We start from the raw sequence: 26,955 nt of genomic DNA, 5'->3' as shown, positions 1-26,955 counted from the left end.
TTGAAATACAAAGAAGTTTTTTTGTTTTTTTGAAAAGTAGGAAAGGAGGATAAATCATGTTTTTGGGCACGTGTTTTGCGTTCAAAATATTTGAAAGGTTCCACCTTTCTTTATGCTACTATTATACGGGGAGCCTCAGACACTTACATAAGGTATTTTCTCGGGCAAGGAGGCACTGATGAAGGATTGTGCGAAATTGGTTGGTAATGGACAGAATACTTCCTTTTGATATGATAAATGGCTTGGAAGTAAATTTATTATTAAATTTTATGAATCTTGGATTAGACCAATGTCAGCCAGATTTGATTAGTGATCTTTTGGATGAGAATATAGATTGGAATTGGCAGAGATTGTCAGTTTTTTTGTCATGATATTCTTAATCACCTATCCTTAGTGCATCCAATAAATACTAAGGATGGTAGGGTTATTTGGACAGCTTTTCCTAGAGGAAAATTTTCATGTAAGTCGGCTTATAATCTTATTAAGGGGGATCCTAATGCTGATTTTTGTTGAAACCGATTCTGGAAATCGGAAATGTCGTCTAGAGTCCACTACTTTCTATGGCTAGTGATTTATAATCGAGTTCTTACTAAAGAAGTTGTGCCATAAGAAGAATTTCATTTTCAACCCGGTGTCCAAGATGCGTTGCTGCTTTGGAGAATATCTTGCATGTCTTAAAAAACTATCATGAGTCTTAATTACTCTGGACTAGATGGTTGCATGGTGATCAATTGGATAAATTCAATTCTTTGCCTTTGACAGAATGGTTGAGGTTCAACCTATTTAATAAGAACAAGTTGACTGAGAGTTCAATTCCTTGGTTTTTATTCTTTGAGTTTGCTTGTTGGTATCCATGAAAATTGCGTAACAAAGTCCTCTCTAAAGCTGGGTTTGTATGGCCAGGTAATGTCTACAATTCTATCATCGCTTGTATGAAAGATTAACTAAAGTAAAAGAGTATCAGTGGCTGTTCTCCGGTTAGAAAACTCATTTATATTGCTTGGCAATGTCCTCCTGAACCTTTTGTCAAGTTGAATGCTGATGCAACAACTAAATTTAACCCTAATGAGTTAGTTGCTGGTAAACGTAATACCAGTTCAAATCAAATATAATTTGATTTGATTTTTTTGAATAATATACAGTATTATAAATTTTTAAAATTCAATTCAAATTTGATTTGACTTTTCATATTATCTAATTCAATTGAAATTTATTGATTCAGTTAATAGGTTTTTATTTTTATTTTTTTGTTTTTATATATTATTTTAATACAAATTTTTTTATATATTTAAATAAATTTAGATATAAAATAATTACATTTATTTTATAAAATTTTAAAAAAATATATAAAAACTAATAAAAATATTCAATTTAGTTCAGTTTTCAATTTTTCATTTCTCAAATCAAAATCTAATCTGTATATATATTTAATATCCTAACTTAGTCCAATTGAAATTTATTGGTTCGATTAATCGATTTTTGAATTTTTTTATTTTTTATATATTATTTTAATATAAATTTTTATATATTTAAATAGATTTAGATACAAAATAATTATTTTTATTTTATAAAATTTAAAATATATATAAAACTAATAAAAATATATAATACGGTTTAGTTTTTAGTTTTTCATTCCTTAATCCGAAATCCAATCTGTATATAAATTTAATATCCAAATGTAGTCCGAATTAAATAAAAAAATCGATTTAAATCAAACTAAAATTTTTAATTTTTAATTAATTTTAAATTTTTTCGATATTTTTTTTTTTTTAACTTTACAAGTGGCTTGTGCAGGAATAGTAGGGGTTACTTGATGTTTGGGTTTACAAGAAGATACAATCTACCGTATTAGGTTGTTCATTCTTGCCAATGTCTACTTCACATGAATTGGAATTGCTCCATAGTTCACATCTACAAAGAAGCCAATTTTTGTATAGATTTGTTAGCAAATTATGCTCATGACGGTGATTTTGACATTGTTAAGTTATTTTATCCTCCTTCTACCTTAGATAGATTGTTACATGATCTCTTAGGTGTTGTAAGTTATAAAGCCTATGTAGTGTAAGTTCAAGAATCCTTAAAATTTTTCGAATATTTATTTTTGAAAATTTTTAAAATTTTTTGAATATTTATTTTTGAAAAATTTAATTTCAAAAAATAAAAAATAAGAGATGAAATGCATTTAGTAGAAATAGTAAATAAAATTTTGAATTTAAGATATATTTAAAAGTGATATGTATAAAATAATATATGAAGTGTAAATAAAATTCCCCTTCCTCATTTCATTTCCTCTCTTTTCCCTTCACTTATCACAATTCAAACATGGACTTAGGGATAACTTGGTAATTTCAAAAGACATTACCCTTATTACATACTAGATACATGCTCACTCTTTGCGGTGAAATTATTTTAATTCAATAATAAGATAATTATGTACTTTCACAATTTATAGTAATTAATGGTTTAATTTTAAATTTTGTCAAATTTATTTTTAATGTTATGAAAAAAATAAAACAAGTTATCATATAGTAAAATTATGAGTTTTTCTATATTTAACTAAAAAATAATGAGAGTCTCAAGCATGAAAATAAATAAAATAAGTTATTATATAATAAAATTATGAGTTTTTTTTTATATATAAATAAAAAAATGAGTCTCAAAAATGATGGTGATGAAATTAAAAATTAATTTACATGTTTAAATTGTATTTGTTATAATTAGATAGAAAACGGATAGTAGTCAAATAAATTTTTAAACTTTGTTAGTGTTTGATATTTTGTTATATGAAATTAAAGTTATGATTTTTTTTTCCTTTTTTTCTCACTTCTCTTTTATAGCCACTTCATCAGTGGCTGCACTTGCAACTTTCGCCGCCAACAACTACCACACTGTGTCACCATCAATGAAACTTTGTTTTTCTTATTTACTTCTCTCTTTCTTTTCCGTTCAGTTCCTCACCCAAAAACTGAAATCCTTAATTAACCCGAAAACCTTATTTTAAAACCTAATGTTTCATTGACACCATTATCACTTTCTCTTTGTTGATTGTTTATTTGATTTTTTCCTGTATTTTTGGTTTTTTATTTTTTTTCTTTGCACTTTTTGTAACTTTTTTCTATGTTTTTTCTTTGAATTGAAAATTTGCTACTTTTTTTTTTCTCAAAATTAAAAATCACGAGATAAATCTGATAATTTATATATCTTTAGATATATTCATCTTCACATGAAAAACACAAAATATATTTTTTAATTTTTATTAAATTTGTATATAATTTTTATTAAAATTTGAAATTACGTCACTTTTATATTTTAAGTTGCCCTCCAAGCAAATGAGTCTCAAATTGAGGAATTGCTATAATTAAATTTTAACAGTTCCGTCAGACTCAAAGGAAAGCACCTCCAATTTCTTACATGATCCACCATTTTCCGTCAGGTTTTGTTTTAATATATGGCTGTTTGGATTAGTTGTGAAATGGGCTTTTCTTATATGGAAATAAGCCCAACGTGGGTTAAGACTTGTTGAAAAGGTTCCCTCGCCCTTATCTACATTCCCAAAACCATATTGCGTGGTTTAGCGGAGGGTTTTAGTTTTGTGGAAGAAGGAAAGAAGAAGACGACGAACGTTTTGGCTGATGAAACTGGTGACTTAAATTTAGCATGTTGATTTAAAGTTTTGATTCCTGTCAAATGCTAAAGTGTTATATTTCTGTGTTTTTGCAGTGAGAATTTTGGTAAAGATTTCACGGATACAGAAATGGCACTGCAATACTCGATCCATATGCAGTATTGGTTTTCTCCAGCAAAACAGAACAAACTAAAGGCCGTACGTTCAAACTCACTTAAATTGCCTTCCTGGGTATGTCCGAACTGAACTTTCTCTCTTTTTTTTTTTTTTTTGAAATAAATAAATTTCCAAGTGCAAATGTACCTTACAACCAATGGTTAGAAAATGCAGAATCGGAGTTCGATAGGGAATGGAGTAAGAGCAAATGGAATGGTAGAAAAATTTGGAAAGAAATTTATGGGACGAGAATTAAGTGACAGTGATGATGATGATGATGATAATGGTCCATCAACGAAAAAGGGTCAGATGGATGATTCATATAATTTTGATACTGATAAGCGACGTGAATGGAGAGCCAAGATTAGGGAAGTCCTTTATAAGCATCCTGAAATTCAGGAGGAACTTGACCCTGTTGAAAAGTTGAACAAGATGCAAAAGCTACTGGCTGATTATCCCCTGGTTGTAGAAGAGGACGATCCGGATTGGCCTGAAGATGCTGATGGCTGGGGTTTCAACCTGGGACAGTTCTTTGATAAGATAACCATCAAGAATGTCAAGAAAGATATCGAAGATGATGATTATGATAGTGAGAATGAAATAGTTTGGCAAGATGATAACTATATTCGTCCAATCAAAGACATTAAGACTGCTGAATGGGAAGAGACTGTATTCAAGGACATTAGTCCTTTAATCATTCTTGTGCATAACCGCTACAAAAGGTTAGTTTTTCTTTGCTTCATTCTTTACCTTTTCACCAATCAATATACAAACAGAAATACCTCAAATGAGTTGCTATATGTTATCATCTCTTTTAAAGATATGGAAACTCGGCAGGCCAAAAGAAAATGAAAGGGTTTGGGATGAGCTAGAGAAAGCTGTAAACATCATATGGAATTGCAGGCTGCCTTCACCAAGAGTGGGTATATCTATGTTATTGTTTCTGATACACCTTCATTTCTTTCTTTAATTCATTGGTCCTAATTTATAATTACTCTATCAGTGCATAGCAGTTGATGCTGTAGTTGAGGATGCTTTGGTCTCTGCTCTAAAAGTTTCTGTCTTTCCAGAAATAATATTCACAAAAGCTGGGAAAATTTTATACCGTGAGCAAGGTACTTGCTTAACTAAAAATAATAATCTTGGCTTCTTGCCTCTGTTTTATTATTGACCATATGAACTTGTAATCTGCTGTTTGTTCAGGAATTCGAACTGCAGATGAGCTGTCGAAAATTATGGCTTTTTTTTATTATGGTGCTGCCAAGCCACCTTGTTTAGATTGCCATGGAAATAGCCAGGAAATGATCCCATCAGTTGCCATCAAGAGTTAAAACAATTTGGTAGTTGCTAGCAGCTGCCTTAAACTTGTGTATGAAAAATATTGATGTGGATGTGGCTAACTTTATCTATTAAATGGTGGTTATTGTATGATTGTAAATTATAAAAACGGTTGGCCCATGCTGTTTAGGTTTATATTGAGAGTTTTCAGTTTATTGCTCTTCTTAAATCCAAATTTACGACAGCCTGAATTCAATTGAAATTGAAGTTCTAGATATTTGGCATCTTTTGTCCTTGGAGATCAAAAGAAATCAAGTGTGCTGCAGGAATGATGGGAAAATCTGCAGTCTCTGAGCAACAACAAAGCACTAATTTATGATAATTTGCATTACATATTTCTTGAACTCTTTCTTTTAAATCAACATTTTCATCACCCTATTTCTGATCCAATACACATCTTCTACCTCCATTGGATAATGTTCTTTGGCAGAGGTATGCATTTAACTCAACCTTTTTTCTTTAATTTGTTTGATCCATTGCACTTGTTCTACATTCATTCCCTGTTAAAAGGTAGAATCTATGATGATTTCGAACCTTGTGCGATGACATGAGCATATACTGCTCCTGTTATCTGTCATTCCTGGGCATCATCTAGCACTGCCCAGATCTTTGTTTGGATATATGGCATAGCTATTTATTAAGACCCATTTATTTACTTTGAAGATGCATTACTTTGAAATACCTTGAGGTATATTAAATCAGAATGACATGAGAAAAGTGTCAATAAGAGTTTCTCTTAGGAAATGCCTTTAATGTGATATCACTATTAACTGCCATCATATGGAATATAATCATTGCAAATGTCAGAACAGCTAAATTTTTTCAGCATTGGAAGTGAAAGGCAAAAATTTGGTATGACTTTGACCCATCAAATTTGCATTTTGCTACATCAACAGTTCACCTTTTTGTTTTCATCTTCCCCCCATAGAATGTAAGGGATTTTCTTGTACTAAGAGATACCCAGAATCCTATCCATGATTCATCTTATTGGTGGAAAAATGGATTTCCATTGGACCTTGCTCAAGTTTTTCAATCATTTCAACATCTAGATTCACATATCCATAAAAGTGTGTATTAGTCTGGTTAGTTTGTTATAAATATTGAGTGTGAAAATTAGAGCTTTGCATAGTTGATCTTCTGCAGTTGTTTGTGGGGGGGAGGTTTTGCATATGTTTTAAGTGAAAGGTTGAAGCTTGCAGTCTGATTAGATCTGAAACCCAAAAAAAAAAAAAAAGAGACAAGGGTTGAATGATCAAATGGGCTTTCAGTGAAAGGTGGCTTTGCATTTAGATTTTGTCGTCCTTGATTTAATTTTCTGTTAGTATCTGACCTTGATACTATATCTTTCTATTCTATACCTAGATGAACCTGATAGTTGACAATTCTAAGGTTTCTCTCTTTTTATTCGGAAGGGCAGCGGTCATAAAACTTCTCATTTAGCTTTTAGAAGTAAAAAAAGAATCTCTATTGGGGGGATTTGAGAGTTCTTCTTTACGGCTTGCTGAAATTATGGGTTCTGGCATAAGATGTTGTCTTGTAATTGCAATTATATTGAGAAATGCTTTAATGTATTATATTGTAAGCATAAAACTGATCATCTTAATAATCCTTTTGATCATAGGACATATTGATCATTCTGCAAGGGTCATGCCTGTTATTACAAGGAATAGAACTTTCAGAGGTATGAAAAATGGTGAAAATGGGATGCACTTTTGCCACTGTTCTTGACAGGCTGCTAGCGTGGGAAAAGAAACTTTTGATGAAGTAAAGGTACATTGTAAAGAAGTTATATATATATATATATATATATAAATATATAAAGGTACATTGTAAAGAAGTTATATATATATATATATATTGTTTTTATCTGTTTCTTTTCAAATTCATATATGGCTAGCCGCTTACCATGACAGTCTATTATTACTTCCTCTGTATACTTGGAGTAATTGTACCCTATTTAGATAGTTGGCATGTCATTATTAAGATTTCATGTTAAATCATTGCTGTTTAACCGTATTTGCATAACTGAAATCTTCGTTTAGTTTTGATATTGATATGCTATTCTTTCTCTTGTAGACCTTGTGCTTAATCCCTTTTGTAGCAAGGAGAGGCAATGAAGCTTGAGTATAGAAGTAAGGTTGCTCGGTTAAACAAGCAATTTACAAAGGGTTCAGTCAAAAGTTCGTATAAGTTTTCACAAAAAGTTTAATTTTCTTGTAATTTCATAAAACTCCAAAACTTTAAATTCAATATCTAACTTAGATAGTTCATACAATTATTTTTAAAAAATAAAATTTAATTTATCTAAAATTTTAATCTCAACACTTATAATCTTTTTTTTTTATCCCCAATAAACCTTTCTTTTTGTACAATAAGGCATTTCAACATTATCATTGAAATAGCAAGCAATTAACTCTAAAACATTGGATCAAAAGTTGCATCAATAGTAGAAGACATGAAAGGGCATTCTTCAAAAAAAGAAAAAACTGTTTGTTCATAAAGAAAATAAAATACTTGTCTTTTTTAGCAGATGTTACATGGGTAATGTGACTTTTTAAGGGAAAAAAAAAAGAAAAGAAAACCGATTAAGGCTATTATAGTCCCTAAAAAAATTTAAAAATCTTCATCTCTAGTCAGGATATTTGGACGACTGGTTTGAATATCTTACATTTTGCTTGAACTATTTTGTAAATCCTAAATACACAAATAAATTGGAATTATTAAATAATGAAATCCTAAATACACAAATAATTACTGGTTAAATATAGAAAATTACAATTAAATCCATATATGATTAATGAAAACTAATGTTTAAATAGATTAATCCTTCAATAAGCATATTATTGCCAACATTAATTGTTATTCATTTATATCTATATATATATATATATTTTGTCTAGAAATCTCGGTCTCCAATAATCACTTTGAGTCCCAATTAATCTGGAGTCGAGTCAAATATGATCCCATAAGGGGGCAAGCTCTCCCCATTCTGTTTTTTCCATTCATAAAACTCAAAATCGAAACTTTGTTTAAGGAAACCGAACTCCTTACCACACTCAAACCAATAAATATTGGTATTTATATATATATATATATATTATATTCTCACATGCATATGCATATGCATATTTTCCCTTGATATTTTGCATAAGATTAATAGCAGTACTGTATATTTACATCCAGATTAATTGAAATTGCAATGCTACTGTAACAATCAGTCGTTCTTTTTCCCGTAAATGGATTTTGGAGGTAATGCAGAGTCCTAGGAATGGTTTTCATTTTGCTTGAACTATTTTGTAAGATAACTAAAAATAGTAAAACTTGCATCTTAGTTTGGTTTGTCCCTCCAAATTCGGGGCTTTTAGAGGTTGTAGGAAATGAACAAGTCACCCTTTGAATAACAATGAGAAAGAATATAGGAGAAAATTGTGCTCCTCGCTCTAACATTCTTTAGACAAGAAATTAAAACCCATACCCAAAATGTTGTCAATTAACAAGATTAATACGGGGATTTAAACATGTAATTTTAATTTTAAACATAGTAATGGAAAGATCGATTGCCACTTCATCGCTTCATTTGTCACAAATCCCATGCATGCTGATTGTACGGTCTACTTGTGACTCTTGGTGACTTCACCACAACATTTACCTCCACAAAATTTTCAATGAAAAATGAATTTGATACAAAAAATTTCAATCTTATTTTGTTGGGGCTGAGAAGAAAATGAAAGTCTTTGGTTCAATCCTTCTTTTAGCTTCCCTTCATTGAGACGAGAAAAAGGGAGAGAAACATTGTAAGATTCATACAATTTGTTCATTTCCGCATCATTTTTTCTTTTTTTTCGCATAATCAGTTCTCGGCAACATTGAACTACAACAATGGTATGACATTTTTCTTTCAAAGTAGTCATGATTTCTTGCACACAACCGTAATTATACTCTAGTGATCAGTTTAAACATATATATCATGTTAATTGTAACGTGTAAAAGAAGTTACACGCGATGAACAAGGAGCAAAGTGGTGTTCTAAGGGCATGGGAGGCCACCGTGCGCAAAACACAAGCGGCAAAAAAACGTGCAAATAGCATTTTCGGGACAATTTCTCTGGCAAGTGCAGCGGACGATGATCTTGAAGATGATAACGATAAAAGAATAAGCATCTCAGGGGAAGAACACTTGGCAGAGAAAATTCTACCTAATGGGGATTATTACACCGGGCAGTGGTGTGATAATTTTCCAAACGGGCAAGGGAAATATCTATGGACTGACGGGTGCATGTACATAGGAGAGTGGCATAGAGGCAAACCTATGGGGAGGGGAAGGTTTAGTTGGCCCTCTGGTGCTACTTATGAAGGGGAGTTCAAAAGCGGATATATGGATGGCAATGGTATATATACGGGATCCAATGGGGATACTTATAAGGGACAATGGGTGATGAACTTGAAACATGGCCATGGCGTTAAGCATTATTCAAATGGAGATTGGTATGATGGGGAATGGCGTCGCGGTTTGCAAGAAGGACATGGGAAGTATCAATGGCAGAATGAGAACCATTATGTAGGGGAGTGGAAGAATGGTGTGATTTTTGGCAAGGGGACTTTTGTATGGAGTAATGGGAATAAGTATGATGGCTATTGGGAAGATGGTATTCCAAAAGGAAATGGAACTTATCATTGGCCTGATGGAAGCTTTTACGTAGGAAATTGGAGTATAGATCCAGATGAACAAAATGAGACATATTACCCTTCAGAATCCTCCTTAGCTGCAAATCTTGAATGGGATCCTAAAACTGTGTATGACGACTTGGCTGACTGCAAGATTTGCCCTGGAGAAAGGGTTCCGATTTTGCCATCACAAAAGAAACTTGCAATATGTTATTCAACCAAGGGTGGAAACAAACCAAGGAGAATGTCAGTTGATGGGAGAGTAAGCGTAGGCATAGAAATGCCATTTGATAAAATGAACATGTGGGAGAGTGATGGTGATAGCTTTGATTTAGGAGAAGTGAGGAGATCATATTTGGATTGTGAGTTGTTAGGTACTGTACATCATGACGATACAAACCATAAGTTTAACCTCGAATTGCCATTGAAAGTGCCAAAGCCGGGAAAAAGGCAAGGAGAAACAATATCCAAAGGACACAAGAACTATGAACTTATGCTCAATCTTCAATTAGGAATCAGGTATCAGTATTCTACTATTTCTTTAACTTGTTTTTTTCTCATCTTAAACTATATTCAAGTTTAAATAATTGTCTAAGAACATCATTATCCAAATATTAGAAAATAGACTATATGCTCTATATATGTAATGTGGAGTTAATTTGTCATTTATTAATTATCAGTATTTGGAGTGATTACACAGGCATTCAGTAGGAAGACCTGCTCCAGCCACAGCTCTTGATCTTAAGGCTTCAGCTTTTGACCCCAAGGAGAAAATATGGACAAGATTTCCTCCAGAAGGGAGCAAATATACTCCACCACACCAATCTTCTGAATTTAAATGGAAGGATTATTGTCCTGTAGTTTTCAGGTAAGGCATTTTACAAGTGAATTTATATGTGATTCATATTCATTTTAATGCAGAAAGTGTGTTATAATTTCTTACAATCCTCACATCATGCAACGTGAACTCGGCATGAAACTTGCAAATAACTTTAAAAAGAGCATCTCATGGGGCTAACTAAAGACAAATTTGTGAAGCATTATATTTCCTTAAAATACAAGGAACCCGTTTTTTCTTCTTTAAGGCTAAAGAAATGAATCAAACTATATTAAATTATATAATCATGACGATGTTTTACAGCAAATACCTCTCTTGATGAGAACAATTGCTCTAGATGTTCAAATTCTCATTAAGAATTCTTAATTAGATCATGCATGCTAATTAACTCCAGGACTTTGAGGAAGTTGTTCAAGGTGGACCCTGCAGATTACATGATATCTATTTGTGGAAACGATGCACTTAGGGAACTGTCTTCCCCTGGTAAAAGTGGTAGCTTCTTTTACTTGACCGATGATGATCGATACATGATAAAGACAATGAAGAAGTCAGAAGTTAAAGTGAGTTCTGTATCTTCATACCCATTATAGTTTGAAAGAAATGCTGATTAATTGTTGCAAATGCAGTTTAATAATTGCCCTGGATTTGTTCTACAGGTGCTTTTAAGGATGCTTTCAGCCTACTATAATCATGTTAGATCCTTTGAGAACACTTTGGTGATAAAATATTATGGCTTGCACTGCGTAAAGTTAACTGGGCCAACTCAAAAAAAGGTCAGTAAACAATATTTTCATACAATCTAGTTATATATATATATATATATATATATATATTTGCTAGAAATGTGTTCTAGAGAAAAATAATCATTTTTTCTCTCATTTTAACTTATTAAAGAAAGTTACAACAGTTTTAAAAGGATGCAAATGATAGGGTTGAAAATCCAGGTACGGTTCATTATTATGGGGAACCTCTTACGCTCCGAGTATACAATTCACAGACGCTTTGATTTGAAAGGATCTTCTTTAGGACGCATAACAGAGAAGCCCGAGTCCGAGATCGATGATACAACAATACTTAAGGATCTTGATCTGAATTTCATATTCAAACTGCAGAAAACTTGGTTTCAAGAGTTTTATAGGTAAAATATATGTAAACATGCTTTCTATTTTTCTATTAATCTTTCTTGATCAACTACAGTACTGAATTTTTACCATTTTTTTTTATCACAGGCAAATAGATAAGGATTGTGAGTTTCTTGAACAGGTGGGAACTATGGACTATAGTCTTCTGGTGGGTCTTTACTTTAGAGATATATCAGCTAATGGAGAGCTAATTCCTTGTGGAAGACGTACGTACTCCATCTTTCTTAACATTTTTGTCCTGTCACACTTAATTTCTCTTATTTTGATTAACAAGTTTTGTTTTCTGATCTGTTGCAGGCGATTCCGAGAATGAATCAGCTCCTCGTCTTTCTAGAGCAGAGATGGATCAACTTCTTCTAGACCCTAAGAGGTGAAATATATAAATATATATATATCTCCATATATAATCTCGTTGATTTCCAATTTTTAACCACTTTCTGGTCACTACTCCTATCCTATCAACAAGCACAACAATGGATAAAAGGTAAAAGAATTTTGCATTTAAGAACAAAAACCAACATTGCAGGTGGGGTAGCATCAAGCTGGGAGCCAACATGCCAGCGCGAGCAGAAAGAACTATTAGAAAACCTGAATGCGAATTATTGCAGCTCGTGGGTGAACAAACAGGGGAATGTTACGAAGTGATAATGTTCTTCGGCATCATTGACATACTTCAAGATTATGACATTACTAAGAAGCTTGAACACGCATATAAATCCATCCATTATGATCCTACTTCAATATCAGCTGTGGATCCAAAGCAGTACTCTAAGCGATTCCGAGACTTCATATTTAAAGTTTTTGCTGAAGATACTTAGGACGTTGATTTCAACTTTGAAGAAGGAGCTTTTATTTGTTGTAGCCATTGTTATCAACATCATGTCATCTCATGTAATTGAATTCAGCACCAATTTTTCCAAGAATGTCAACTCTTTCAGTCAACCTGTAGCCTTGATTAACGAATATGTATTGCTATATGCATAGAAAGTAAATACATACATACATATATACATATATATAGTGAAATCATTTGAAAAGTTGCACATGATAAATGTAACTTTTCAATATAATAGATGAAAATAAAATATTAATATAAATCGCATATACTAAATACAATTTTTAAAAATCATGAATGAAAATAAAACTTTAATAAAAGTTCAAAGATTAGAAATGAATTTTACTTTCTTCTTATGGATGTAACACGGGTTGAAGATTGTTTGTTCTATAACAATAAACTTTATTTGTACTTTGAATCTAAGAAATAAAATATTAAATCTTTTTTTTTCATTTTCCCTTATTTTTCCAAATTTCTTCGTTATTTTCCTCATTTTAAAATCCTTTTCTAATGCCCCCTCCCTAATTCTCATTTTCTTTTCCAGTTTGTGCTTTCATTTTCCTTTTTCTTTTATTTTTTCTTTGCTTATGATAAAAAATCTGTCATTTCTAATTAATACGCCAGTACGTGATCAACCAATTCAAAAAAATATTATTTTAATAATTATAATTATAAATATTTTTTTAAAAATACCACGTAATATTTTAAATGTCTTATGGTCCAAGATGAAAAAAATATTGATTTGAGAAATATACACCCTACAATGGGCCCTTGTAGAAAGCTAAGCTTAAGCATGCACCGCAGGCCTCAATTTTTTCTTACTAAAACAATTTTAAATATTTTATATTAATATTTAATAATTCTAAACATATTCTTTGAATGTTGGTTTAAATAAAATATATTTTGAGTCAAATAAATTGAAAGTAAATTACTTTTTTGAGTTATCTAATTTTTCTGGATTTTTTAATTTGGTCACAAATTTTGAAAAATAACATATTTTATAAGTATGGTTGCTTTTGTTAAAAATAATCATATTTAGTTTCTATACTTCAAAAACTTTTAATATGGTACATGTATTTTTAAAATATATAATATGATATACGTATTATCATTCTATATGTTAATCTCATCTCACTTTTAATATTATTATTTAAAAATAATAATAAAACTATCGACGAATAAGATGATAGCTCGTGTCTTAATATTTATCACATCATTTACAGAAATAATTTCAAGTTAATTATGTGGTGCACATTTGATTGTCATATGTCATAATTTTATAAAATAAATTTTTATTATTTGAATTGTTTTATTTTATAAAAAAATGAGGCCTTAATAAGATATGATGATACATGGAAAATTCCTTATTTTTTAAGGAATTAATAATCAAAGAATTATTTACAAACGAAACATGATTTTTTAGAATTGATTAATCAAAAAATAAATTTTAAAAATTTAGATGCCACAAGAATAATTAGCTTTAAATTAGATCTAAGATTCTAAACTAAAGCTTATAAATCTTAATAGTTAACAGGCAAGTATGAATTGTGAAGCAAGTCTAATTTATTGGTTTGTGTGATGGTTTAACTATAACTGATAATTTATATATTTATATAAATTAAAATACTAATAATTTATATAGTATTTTATATGAAATTAATGTCATAATTCAGACAAAAAATAAAAAATCTATTTTTTTTATTTTATTAAATTTATATATAATTTTTATTAAAAATTTAATTAATATTATTTTGTCTCGTAACATATTTTAAATTGTAAGGCGTAACTGGAACCCTTAGACAGAGACGAGAAGATAATTTTTAACCATACGAAGGATTTTATGAATTTTTTTTCATTGGCTGATTGAGAATAGATGAAACGTTTAAATAAAAAAGTGGGGGAAATGTGGATGAAACACATGTGGCGGTGGGCGACGTAAACGTGTATGTAGAAGCGCTCATAAAGAAAAAGGTCTCTGCTAATTGGGCCCTATTAAATGTGACAAAGACGAAGACATGGAATTGGCTTTTCTGATGTATTGAAAGACCTTTCTATACAGCCGAAAACAGATGATATTCTCTTTAAAAAAAAAAGATATTCAGCTTATTATATTTATGATATATGAATTTTTTTTTTATTTTTAACTCAAGCTTGTTTATTTACAAATTTCTCAACAATTATCGAGATTATTATTATTTCTAGTAATAACCCGATATTTTTATTAATTCAAATTATAAATTACTCAATTTAATATGACAACAATTTTTATGTATTTTAATATTTTATATTTTTCTAATAAGTAACAGAATAAAAATAAAAGAATAATAATGTACAATGAAAGTGCATATTGTCTTTTTAAGTTTTTGGACTTTGATACGTTCAGTGGACCATGGAGACGTAAAATGTTTTATATATTTTTTAAATATTTTATTCTATTTTATTTTGTTCATGATTTCAACCTATCTCTTTAGTTATAAGACTTGAGAAAATGATTAAGTTTCTCCGGCAACCTTCTCAAGTGCCATCTCGACATGCTGCAGAGTCAAATGTTCATTGACAAATGTTTTATATTTAGATTCTGTTTGTTTTGTAAAAATTTTTTTTTATATTTTTAAATATTTATTTAGTAAAAATTTAATTAATCAAAGAATAATAATTTATTAATTAATAAAAAATGAAATAATTTTTTTATAAATTATCTTATCAATTTAAAAAGGGATGGACATTTATCAATTTTTTGAAATATAATATTATGAAAAATAATATTTATCAATACTTTTGAGTATAATTTTACTTATAAATAATATTATATTAAAAAATAATATATTAATATATTAATAAATAATAAAAAGAATAATAAATAGTTTTATTTTAAGTATTTTTATATTAACATAAAATTTTAATATTAAATATTATTATTAAGATATAATTAGATTTAAATATTAATAATTTTAATAATAAATAAATTTGACATATTTTAATAATAAATAATTTTTAATATTTTAATAATTTTATTAATATTATTTGAAAAATAAATAAATTTTTTTCAATAACAATCAAACAATGAAAAATATTTTTCAGTAACTCATTTAAATAACAAAAAATCTCTTTTAATTCAAAAAATATAAAACATTTTTTATAAATCATTTTTTAAAAGTCATTTTTTTTAAAACAAATGAAGCTTTATAAAGTTTTAAATGGAGTGATTTTGTTGTGTTTTTATAACGAATAAAAGCTATTAAAAATAAAAAAAATTATTTTAAAACTAAATAAATATAATTCAACAACATATTTATTCTTGTCACGTACGTAAATTTTTTAAGCAATCTATTATCTATCTTATAGTTAAATTTTTATAATATATTAAAAAATTAAAGTGACAAATTATGCTTGATTAATATTTTAATAAATTGTTCAAGATCAAGCTCGATCCCTTCAATAAAACTCATTTAAATTTATTTAATTTAAAATTTAATATTAAAATATATCATTACATTAATATTTGGAATATACTTTAAGATTAAATTTAAATAAAAAATAAGTATTAATAATAAAACATTTTGATTAGCATATCACATGCTATAATTGTAATATAATTAATTAATCAAAATTTATAATTATGTGAAATTAATCAAAATTTTATATGAAACTCATATTTATAAAGATAAACCTCTAAATAATATTTTATTATAATTAAATAATTATAATATTATAATAAATAAAAATGTAAATGATATATTCCTTATAAAAAAAGTGGCAATTGTGAAATTAGCATGTACAAATGCTAAACAATCCTAAGAAGCTATAATACCAATGAGTTTAAATAGTCAACTTTTTAATAAAGTGTTGAAGTTTAATTCTATTAATAAAAATTTAAATCTAAAAAAATAGTCGGAATAAGTTGATCTTGTTATTTCCAGTATTAAGCATTCCGTTTTCTAGCGTGCAGGAATTTGTCTCCAAGTCCTACTCTACTCCAACAACTACATTGTTGGAGTTAGGGAAGCCAATCCTCTACGCTCAGTTGTCACTATTGATTTCCAAAAATAAACAGAAAAAATCCTACAAATCTCAAGAAATTGAATAATTAGTAATTTGTGTAAAAAAAATCTATAAAAAATCTCATACATTAACATAAAAAATAAGAAAATAAAATTAAAATAATAGGTGTTTATAAAATTGTTATGCTTTTTGCTCAAAATCATAAAGTTTAGTAAAAAATAAAATCAATAAAAAGTTACCTGCAAACCATGAGAAATATGAAAGATAAAAAATAGAGAAGGAAAACGTAAAAAAAAAATAAAAAGGTGAAATACAATAAGTTACTATTTGATATCATTTTTAAGATTAGTATCATAATATAATTACCGAGTTGATCTTATTGTTATAATGATCGTATCACTCGTAATTTAAAATCATTTTATTTTATTAACAATTATTAATTCATATGAATTAGTGATTACTATATTTGATATTATTAAAAATCAAATATGATTTTATTTTAAAATATGAAAATAACTATTTTTATTATAATAATTAAACAAGTTAATGATTTAAAATGTTGTTTTAAAAATAATAATTTATAAAGCATAGTAATATTTTATTTATTTTATAATAAAAATAATTAAATTAAATTAAATTTATTTATTTATTTGTTAAGTAAATTAATTTTTATAATACAAGTTATGTAAAAAAATATTTAAATTTGAAAATAAAATTTAAAATCACAATTAAAAATAAAGACATTATTGTTAGTGTGGTGTGATCTCAAATATAATAAATATTTAATTTTTATAATTTTATATTTAAGTTGGGTCCCTTTATTTACAACAAAATAACTTTAAATTAGATATTTAACATAATATCAAAGTTAATATTTCTTTTTGTTAGCTTTTTCAAATCTGTTATGTGTAGGCTTTTTTATATTATTCTTTTTAAATTTGTCACATTTTAATGATTTTTTCACATTTGTCATGCGATAGACTTTCAAATTTGTCATGCGATAGACTTTCAAATTTATTACGTGTAGACTCCTTTTTGTTATCCTTTCTAAATATATCATATTATGTTATCTTGTTTAAATCTGTCACGTAATATGTTTATTTCATCTCTATTTACACGTAATGAAACTTGTTAAAGCGATATTATCTTATATTTAATAAATATCAAATTTCTTATAATTTTATATTCGAGTTGAACAATTTCATTTATAATTAATTGATTTTAAGTTATATACGTAATAATTATATTATATATAAAATATTGAAAAAATAAAAAAATAAAAAAATTATTTTAAAACTTGTTATAATGAATATTATATTGAAAATATAAAAATTTATAATATAAAATAATTATAATATTTAAAAAAATTAAAAATTTAATTCACATGTTAAATAAGTAATATTGACTATTAATAATTTTACATATTAATTCACATCGTTGATAAAAAAATTTTTATTTTTTAATAAAAATTAGATCATTTTCTAAAATAATAAATTGACTATTCTCATTGATTCAATATTATTATCACATAAAATCACTATGAATAGGCCACAATAGTTCTTAAAATGATCATCCTACCAAATACTACTTAAGAAAAAAAAAAAAAAAGGAAAAAAGAGAGGCCGTTAAGTAGGGTGTTTTAACTTCTAAAACTTTTTAAAACTCATTTGATAATTTGTGAAGATTTACATAAGATCAATATTACTCAATTAATTAGTTTGAAAAAAAAAAAAGACAGCTTAAGATTTAGATAAGATCAACACTAAATTGACTCCATCTCTATCATTTACAAGTAAAATTTCAACAAATATCTCTAACAAATTAAATAATTATTAAACAGTAAAATTTTGTACTTGATATTAGATTATGTTATAGATATGAAAATGCTAAAAAGTCAAATATTCACTTTGTCCTAATTTTAGGTATTTTAAAATTATACTTTTCATTTTTTATTTCTAATAATATATTTAATTTTTAATATAAAATATACGAAAATCAAACCCTTTTTTAAATCTCAACATAAAACAAGGCAAACAACTAGACCTAAATAAAAAAGTCAGAAAAGATTGACGTAAGCATATAATAATAAAATCGAATTAAAAGGAAAAAACGCGGAACAAATGTGAAGAAGTAGACAGCAGAGGAAGAGGCGGGTGGCTCTCTCCCATTTTATCTTCTCCAAAATCCATATTTATTTTTTCCTCAGCGCTCACCCACAAATATTATTTCTCTTCTCTCTCGCTCTCAATCATGGCTCTCCAATCTCTATCTCCCATTCCTCACCTTTCTTCCAAGCCAACCTCACTCTTCTCCTCTGACAATGGATTGCTGCTCGTCGACTTCGTCTGTTTTTACTGTAAATCCAAGGCTACCGCCAGCCGGAGACTCGCCCTCTCCGCCAATACTCGGAGTAAGCGCCGCTTTTCAACCGCCGCCGCCGCCAACAATTCTGTTAGAGCCATTCTTGATCTTCCATCTTCTCCTACTTCCTTTTCTGCGTCGGATCATCGATCATCCACTCCTCAACCAAAGGTGGAATTTCCACTCTCCATCAATCATATTTTTCTACGATAATACTGAAAATATAATGTTAGTAAGGGCCACGTTTGGTTTTGACTTTTTCAATGCAATGATTCACGTGTATATTTTCAACAAAACAAAAAGCAATCAATGGTTGGCTACCATTGAACCAAACGCGCCCTTCGTTTTTATTCTGTTCAAAAATTGAAATTTGAAAGTCTTACCTTTTCTCAATAGAACAAAAAAACTGTACGATTGTACTTTAATAGGAATTATTATTAGATGATGTTGCTTTTTAACATTTTGCTTTTCTTTTAAAAAATAAAATGTAAGTAGTAAAAGTAACAAGTAAACCGCGCATTATTAAATGACGATAGTGATGTATTAAAATTACTTTTGAAAGGATCAAATTAAATCAAATATGGATTTTGAAATTTTGTTTAAAAATGACTAAGTTTTTAATATTTCTTTTAATATATTTATTTATTTATTGTTGTCTACAATCCAAGTAATTTTAGCTCTCATAGAAAGAGCAACATAAGTTTTGGTGTAATAACCATACGATGCTTACTCCATGTTTAGAATTGGAATTCTTTCGTAAAGGCTCAAGTTTCAGTAGTTACAATAGCCAAAGCATATTCAAATAGAAATTTGAGGATTATTTTTTATTTTTTATTTTTATGTAATGAATAATGGCAAGGGTAGTCTAGCAATAGGCCACCTTGCCACCTCTATGCCTCGGACTCTGAAGTGGGTCTCCAACGCTGTCTTTGGATGAAAATTCTCTTGAATCTTTTAACACTGGTTAACAGTGTATTACCTTGTTATCTCAACTTCTTGTGCAACCTAGTTTTTGTGCTAGTCACATGGGTAGCATAGTCTGCAACTTATTGGATTTAGGTAGTGAACGGTTTGCAGAGTATGGAGGCCAATTAGGATGCCTAAAGATCTTTGTTTCTAGTGTTTTGAATTGTAAGTTGTTTTATCATCAATTCTTTGTATTTATAAGCTTTCATTTACTTATTTCTGTTTCCAAAGTTTCTCTATTTCTTTTTCTTTTTCCAGTTTTATTTCTCGTAGGCATTCTACTGTTAGATGGAGATATGATAAAAACAAATAAGCAATAATGTGTCCTATAATGTTTTCCTCATCTTTCAGTGTTCAATATAATTTCCAAATGTTAAATGGTCGAACATTCATAAAGCTTTCTAGAAGATAAGAGGGGTTAAATGACTAGACTTTTTGAGACCTAGGGAGCATGTTTAAGTTTGGTTCACCTTATGATATGTATAATCAAGGTATGAGCGTCAAAGAGTGATGTTACATATCCCCCCCCCCCCCCCCCCCCCCAAAAAAAAAAAAATTGCCTTTTGAGATATGATGGTTGTACTCTTATATAGTGGTTATTTTCTCTCCCATTGCTTCATGAAGAAATGCACGATCCCTGGGGTTTGTAATTTTATTTGTTTAGAATCTCCTTTTCTTAGTATTGATTCTTTGTAACTTTTCTCTTGGTTTTTCTTCATGATGGTATGAAAACCTTTTTGTTTCTAGGACTCAGTGGGGTTAATAGAAACAGGAATACACCTCACTTCTAGAACACAAATATGAACTTTTTTTATAAATATAAATTTCTGTCAACATTGCGTTTCTTTACACTTCCTTCATTTGTGTTCTCATAAATAAGCTATTTCATGCGTTTTCTTTTCTGTCCCTATGATCTGAATTTTACATAGGTTGCAAATTTGGAGGATATAATATCAGAAAGAGGAGCTTGTGGAGTTGGATTCATTGCCAATTTGGAAAATAAAGCATCACATGGAATTGTTAAGGATGCCCTTGCAGCTCTTAGTTGCATGGAGCATCGTGGGGGTTGTGGAGCAGATAATGATTCTGGTGATGGTTCAGGATTGATGACTTCAATCCCTTGGGATCTGTTTGACAACTGGGCTGAAAATCAAGGCATTGCATCCTTTGATAAGTTGCACACTGGTGTTGGGATGATTTTTCTTCCCAAAGATGATAACCTGGTAGAAAAATCAAAAAATGGTAATTGGTTGCTTTAATTACATCACTCCTTTGCTTTTCTATGTTTCCTAAAATTGGGTGCACATGTGTGAATGAATTATTTTTGAGGCCTTTTTGATGCATATTATTAGGGTATGAATGAAGCTTTTGTTCTGTTATGTAGATGTTAAAAATCCTGATTGGGATTTGATTTTAATAGAAAAAGATTAAGGATATACTATAAAAGCTACTTGGACTTCTTGAAATGTTGTGAAAGCAGTAATATCCACATGTGGGCAAGAACTTGTTATGATTTGGAATAGTGATGTGAGTTCAGAGATATAAATCATATATTGACTTGATTTAATCAAAGAGTCCTCACAGTTGCATTGTTTAATCATTTGCGCAAAAATGAGTCCATGCTATGTGCAACAGCATATTGGCTCTTGAAATTCTGAAAATTACATTTTGAAGTGGTGAAATTGTTGATGGTATGTGATATAGTCCACTATGATTTTAAATGAGGACTGCAGGAAGCCAAGGATAATTCCCTGTAACTTATGGTAGTCCAATCTAATGAAGGAACCTTGCATTTAATCTAGATTTATCTTTAGGTATAGTTCTTAATATTAGAAGTATTGTCCTTTCTCTTTGCCCTCTTTCTTTCGCTTTTCCCATTAACTTAAAGCCGAAATAGAACAAAATTTTTGACATGCCATACTACCTTCCTTGTTTAATAGCTTTATCAAGATCTCTAATGATGTTTTTTGAAATTTGAAGTTTGAACTATAAGTAAAAGATATGCTATAGCCATGTGCTATGTGTTACAATTCTTCATTTTCCTTGAAGTACCTGTTTCCTAAACATATTCAATGAACATGGTGTATGGAGGTCTGACTGTCCAAATGTATGTAAGAACATAAGAAAAAATTGAATGTACCAGTGCTGAACACATACCTGTAGTTTACAGTCGCTCCAAAGTCTAAGTAACATAGGTCATACGGTATCCTCCTACTCATCTAGAAATTATTTTATGTCAAAATTCTCAATTCTCTTAGGGTGTAGTTTTCAATCCTCTTAAAACACAATTTGATAACCTAGTAGCTTGTTTGTTCATTCCCTTGGTCATCTTTGGAACTGAAACTTATAGTATTCATTTTTGTTGAAACACAAAGCTCCTCTGGTTTATCATCTAGATGCATTTGGTAAATGCTTTATTGTCTTGGATAGTTAAGAATTCAAACATAATTGTTGCGGCACTAATAAATTAGAGATGCAGCTGAATTGGTTTCTGATCTAGTTGAGCTGACTTGATTGGTCATATTGTTGTCATCTGCTGAATTATTACAATAACCTTTGGGCCATCTTCATGTCCTTCATTTAGTCATATAGAAGTTTTATGCTGGAATTTTCTTTATTTTGTTTTTTGGTTTGGACAAAATTTGTTTTCCTTCTTGTTTTCATGGCTTGTTTGACAGCTATAGGCTGGCCTCTTTGTTGATAGAACATAAGGAATATTGGAGGATTTTCTCTCTTCACTTTCTTGTTGGTGATGTTGTGTTTTAATATAATGATATTATGAAGGCAGTGGTTCAAATTTTTTATATCAACAATGAGCTTTACCTAAAAGATAGCTGTCCATTGGCCAGAAACCTATTTTATATATGGGCTTGGTTTTGCAAAGGACCTTTGCTAGAACGATCATATGATGTAGGAAAGATTCAGGTAAGTTTGGTTACTTAGGTTTGTGCTGGTTGGGATTGGAAAATAGGGTTTTATAGCTGTGGGAGTTAGACTTAGGTTTGGGCATCAATTATGGTTTGATTAATTAAGATTTGATCATGGAATGAAAGTTCTGAGCCATGTGGTGTTGGGGTTCAATTGCTGTATTCAAAGGGTTTAATTGGTGCAGATATGTCTAAAAGTTTCGAATGTTTTGGGTTTGAAATATAAATGAAAGGGGATTTTATAAGGAGAAGACAAGAGGAAACTAGTTTTGATGCTGTAGATACTGGTTAGTTTGATGTGAACATTAACTTTAAAACACTCAACTATGACTAACTCTTTGGTAACCCAAATTTTTATTCAATTTAACTCTACTCGTTTTGGAAATAAACAGATATAGAAATCAGCAAATACTAAATTTATCCTAATTGGAAAATGATTCTTAAATCGGTTAATTTTAGGAGTTAAACCCATTATAGGTACCTTACCGTCCAATATGAGACCCGCTGGACCACGATTGTGTACCAGAATAACCAAAAGTGAACAATTTATCCCTGAACAATGACTCAACTGAATGGAAAATAAATGCAATGATGACCAATTAAAAACAAAGGAAACTTTCCCTTGGATAAAAAGGACTTTTGTGCTATTGAAGAGCCCTTGACTTTATCCGTTAGATTCCAAAGGGGATTTATCTAATCAAGCTATTGATGTACCTTTAATGTGTAATTGAACTAGAGAATTTTCTTTGCGAGTCTATGTGAACGTTTAAGAAACTTGAATTCAAGTGATGGTTGAATTTTGTAAAATTTAACTGTTTCAAAGCATTTTGCTTTCCATTATTGAGTTTATTTTGGAATTAAGATGAGAAATTAATACCCAACTAAAATTTGACATCAATCAAATTAATACAGAATTAAATCCCATTAAGTTTTGTTATAAAAATGTTTAAGGAGAGAAACTTGTAATTTTGCTTTTCTTTCACATTTCTTAGGTCACTTTTTATTTAATTTGAACAAAAGAGCTACTAGTTTCCTAATGGTTTTATTCAATTAGCTATTGTTATTGGCTTTCGGCTGATGAAGTGGAGTTATAGATCAGTTGAATTAGGTATATGAGGATTCAGTTTCAAATTGATTAAACAGCTTTGAAGGGACTTTCTGAAATGCAGTTTAATCAGTTAATAACAGTTTAATCAGTTAATAGCTTTTATGAAGCTCATGTCTCTTTATTTATTTATTAACGCTAGTTTTATAGCTTTTGTGAATTTCCAGTAATGCATAAGAGTGTTAATCCTGTGCAAATAAAATTTCTCATCTGTGTTCAGTATATTCTCTGTTTCTGTTTCATTGTGACCTAATCTGTCTTCTACATGTGTATTCTGGTTTTTGACTGTAATTTTTAATTCCTTCTGTAGTTATTGTAAATACTTTTAGACAAGAGGGTCTTGAAGTGCTTGGATGGAGGCCTGTTCCTGTAAATACATCTGTGGTTGGTTTTTATGCAAAAGAAGCCATGCCCAATATACAGCAGGTATTTGTTAGAGTTGTTAAGGAAGAGAATGTTGATGACATAGAACGGGAACTATACATCTGCCGGAAATTGATTGAAAGAGCAGCAGCTTCAGAGAGTTGGGGAAGTGAGCTTTATTTCTGTTCTTTGTCCAATCAAACTATTGTTTACAAGGGCATGCTTCGTTCAGAAGTTCTTGGATTATTTTATTCTGACCTTCAGAATGATCTTTATAAGTCTCCATTTGCCATTTATCACCGAAGGTATAGCACAAATACTAGTCCCAGATGGCCTCTTGCTCAGCCAATGAGGTTTCTTGGTCATAATGGAGAGATCAATACCATACAGGTTATTTTATCTTTAAATTTTGCGCTTGTCTAGAAATATTATTTCCAGAAGTACATGTATGATTTGTTCTTTATGTATTAAGTCTGAACTTTTATGCAGGGGAACTTGAATTGGATGCAGTCTCGAGAAACCTCGTTGAAGTCCCCTGTTTGGTGTGGTCGGGAAAATGAAATTCGCCCTTTTGGCAACCCAAAGGCATCTGACTCAGCAAATCTTGATAGTGCAGCAGAAGTATGAGCTATGACTTTATTAGTACAGTGTAATACTATTGGCATGATAATATATCAATGATTGGTTAGTGATCTTTCTACAATTCATGGCATAATTAAGTGTTTGACTAGAGTCTTGGTGCAATGTGGATCTGGGTCTATATGTTAGTATTGAATATGATGAGCGTTTGAGGGTGGAATGATGTTTTATAATGCCTGTGGCTAAATCTAAACTGTAGTTTGTGGAATTAATTCATTACCAAAGGAAAGATAACTTCTATTTCCATAGATGATGGAAATTGCTAAGGACCTGCATGAATGCAAATAATCATGGAATTGGCTTTGTTTGAACCTAATAGGTTGTAGTTTGTGTAATTTGATAATTTGTTTGACTGCTGATACAAGCTAGTAAAAAATGATTTTTTTGTGAGGGTGACATTTACATATTGGAAATAAGGGTGCATAAAAATTTTCCATCAGTTAAATATTTACTCATTGAATGCAATTTTATTTCCTTGTATGTGGTTGGGCAAATCATGTAAGATCTAACACTATGCGTCCTTGAGGAGGGAGTCGGTTCTTGTGCACCAATATTGAAAAGCTAGAAATGTCTCTTAGAGTAAACTTTTGGTGAAGCGAAATCTTTACTTGGCCCAAAATCATTCTGAACAATTTTGATCTTTTACTGTACTCATGCTCTCAATATGTGATGGTAAAGTGGGGATATGATTCTATTTTTGTCAGTTTGATGTGGTAGAATGGCATACTGTTTGCCTTTTAGCAGAGGCCATTTCAGTCTAACATAGAACCATAGCCTTTGCAGAGTCGCAAACTAGGTTCTATGTTTGTTTCTTGTTTCAGCTTTGGTTGCCAATTGTAAAACCTTTGAATCACCATATGAGTTGCTGGAAGTTTGGTAGTAGAGCTTGAGTTATGAGGGAGAATCTGTACTGTGGTTTAAGGTTTATGTCATGCATAATAGAATTAATATTTACCTTGCTTCAGTCCATTTGCCACATGTATCATGGCTATCTATTCCTTGTCATGCGTCAAGATTATGGTTCTGAAGTTGAGCTATGAGGAATCCTTGACAAAATCATGTTTCCCTCGTACTTATATTCACTTTCATTCATGAGCTGCCAGAATTTTACTTCATGCTCTTTTTTTTGTCCAGTTACTGATACGAAGTGGCCGTACTCCTGATGAGGCTCTCATGATTCTTGTCCCGGAAGCATACAAGAATCATCCAACATTGACAATTAAATATCCTGAAGTACTTATCTCAAGACTGTGCTGATTTATTTAAGTTGCTTATAAATTGTGCAACGGAAAAAAATGTGGTTATTTTCCATTAAATAAAATTCCTTCTTTTTAGTTAAGTATAATGAATTCTCTGAGTTTTAGCCAGATTAGTTTTCAATTCCAGGTTACCTTTTTAGCTTAATTAAATCTGATAAATAATCATCTGTATATCCATCTGTTTGGTCAGTTGGATGATTCCTCTTGATTTTACAACTATTAATTGTGCCTCAACCACATCCAGCACTGTGTCACTTGCTTTTTCCTTGCAATGCTGAGACAGTTTTTGATAGCGTGTTTTATCCATTGTTTAACATGTCTCTAGTTATCCTACTTCTGGTTGCTAGAGGTTCTTTTTTTTTATGTTAATTTAATTATCTTTCTTCCTGACAATACTAAGTTAATTGTTTTTCCTAGGTTGTAGATTTTTATGACTATTACAAAGGTCAGATGGAAGCTTGGGATGGACCTGCCTTACTCCTATTTAGGTAATTCTTTCAGGGACTAATCTACCTACTCAGGGGACTTGTTAGTTTTCTTGTCTATGTCAGGCTTTAAAGGTTGGTCAATTTAACTGATACGTTAAGGATGATGGTTTGCATTTTTGATATTACAGTCTATCATGTTGAGTGGATTTACTGAGATGTTGATAGGTAGTAATCTTTTTTCTTTTCTTGTGTCTATCTAGCAGAATAACAGAATCGTGATAACTTATAAATAAAAAAGAACTAGAGT

At 30.0% G+C, this 26,955-nt stretch overlaps 3 protein-coding genes across 6 annotated transcripts in view; all 3 read left to right on the top strand.

Annotated features, from left to right (window-relative positions):
• Positions 1-3,504: 3,504 nt before the first annotated feature.
• On the top strand, positions 3,505-5,280 carry MRL7-L (Thioredoxin superfamily protein). The gene is made up of 6 exons (XM_089743401.1): positions 3,505-3,641; positions 3,721-3,856; positions 3,956-4,503; positions 4,619-4,700; positions 4,785-4,896; positions 4,985-5,280. Exons 2-6 carry the CDS (start codon positions 3,755-3,757, stop codon positions 5,110-5,112), a joined length of 972 nt encoding a protein of 323 aa, XP_089599527.1. The 5' UTR covers positions 3,505-3,641; positions 3,721-3,754; the 3' UTR covers positions 5,113-5,280.
• A 3,327-nt stretch (positions 5,281-8,607) lies between these two features.
• Positions 8,608-12,745, top strand: LOC111294219 (phosphatidylinositol 4-phosphate 5-kinase 4-like). Its single transcript, XM_022887449.2, has 8 exons — positions 8,608-10,302; positions 10,484-10,651; positions 11,016-11,181; positions 11,278-11,394; positions 11,566-11,759; positions 11,851-11,969; positions 12,061-12,133; positions 12,290-12,745. The coding sequence occupies exons 1-8, from the start codon at positions 9,122-9,124 to the stop codon at positions 12,579-12,581; spliced, it is 2,310 nt and encodes a 769-aa protein (XP_022743184.2). The 5' UTR covers positions 8,608-9,121; the 3' UTR covers positions 12,582-12,745.
• Positions 12,746-18,730: 5,985 nt separating this feature from the next.
• GLU2 (glutamate synthase 2) overlaps positions 18,731-26,955 on the top strand; it is a 37,594-nt gene continuing 29,369 nt past the window's right edge. For 3 of the 4 annotated variants that reach the window (XR_016327477.1, XM_022886924.2, XM_089743400.1), the window contains exons 1-6: positions 18,731-19,132; positions 20,857-21,169; positions 24,270-24,712; positions 24,812-24,943; positions 26,096-26,194; positions 26,638-26,708. Coding sequence is in view for 3 of the 4 variants with exons in the window: in XM_022886924.2 (XP_022742659.2) it covers positions 18,851-19,132; positions 20,857-21,169; positions 24,270-24,712; positions 24,812-24,943; positions 26,096-26,194; positions 26,638-26,708 (1,340 nt within the window). In the remaining variant the exon portion in view is untranslated. Of the gene's footprint in view, positions 20,093-20,856; positions 21,170-24,269; positions 24,713-24,811; positions 24,944-26,095; positions 26,195-26,637; positions 26,709-26,955 lie in introns of all 4 variants that reach the window. The other variant, XM_022886926.2, reaches the window with a different exon arrangement.

This window comes from Durio zibethinus, chromosome 14 (genome assembly GCF_047325235.1).
Source record: "Durio zibethinus cultivar Kanyao isolate XHJ-2024 chromosome 14, ASM4732523v1, whole genome shotgun sequence".
NCBI classification, from domain to species: Eukaryota; Viridiplantae; Streptophyta; class Magnoliopsida; order Malvales; family Malvaceae; genus Durio; species Durio zibethinus.
This window is presented reverse-complemented; position numbering and strand designations above follow the sequence as displayed.

What these genes read in the sequence shown, in the direction of transcription:
- LOC111294219 (XM_022887449.2), top strand. Translation starts at nt 9,122, where the DNA reads ATGAACAAGGAGCAAAGTGGTGTTCTAAGGGCATGGGAGGCCACCGTG. An exon ending in TGAAGAAGTCAGAAGTTAAA is followed by an intron (nt 11,182 to 11,277) that starts GTGAGTTCTGTA and finishes TTTGTTCTACAG; the next exon opens with GTGCTTTTAAGGATGCTTTC. An exon ending in CTTCTTCTAGACCCTAAGAG is followed by an intron (nt 12,134 to 12,289) that starts GTGAAATATATA and finishes CCAACATTGCAG; the next exon opens with GTGGGGTAGCATCAAGCTGG.
- MRL7-L (XM_089743401.1), top strand. Translation starts at nt 3,755, where the DNA reads ATGGCACTGCAATACTCGATCCATATGCAGTATTGGTTTTCTCCAGCA. An exon ending in GTGCATAACCGCTACAAAAG is followed by an intron (nt 4,504 to 4,618) that starts GTTAGTTTTTCT and finishes GAAACTCGGCAG; the next exon opens with GCCAAAAGAAAATGAAAGGG. An exon ending in AATTTTATACCGTGAGCAAG is followed by an intron (nt 4,897 to 4,984) that starts GTACTTGCTTAA and finishes CTGTTTGTTCAG; the next exon opens with GAATTCGAACTGCAGATGAG.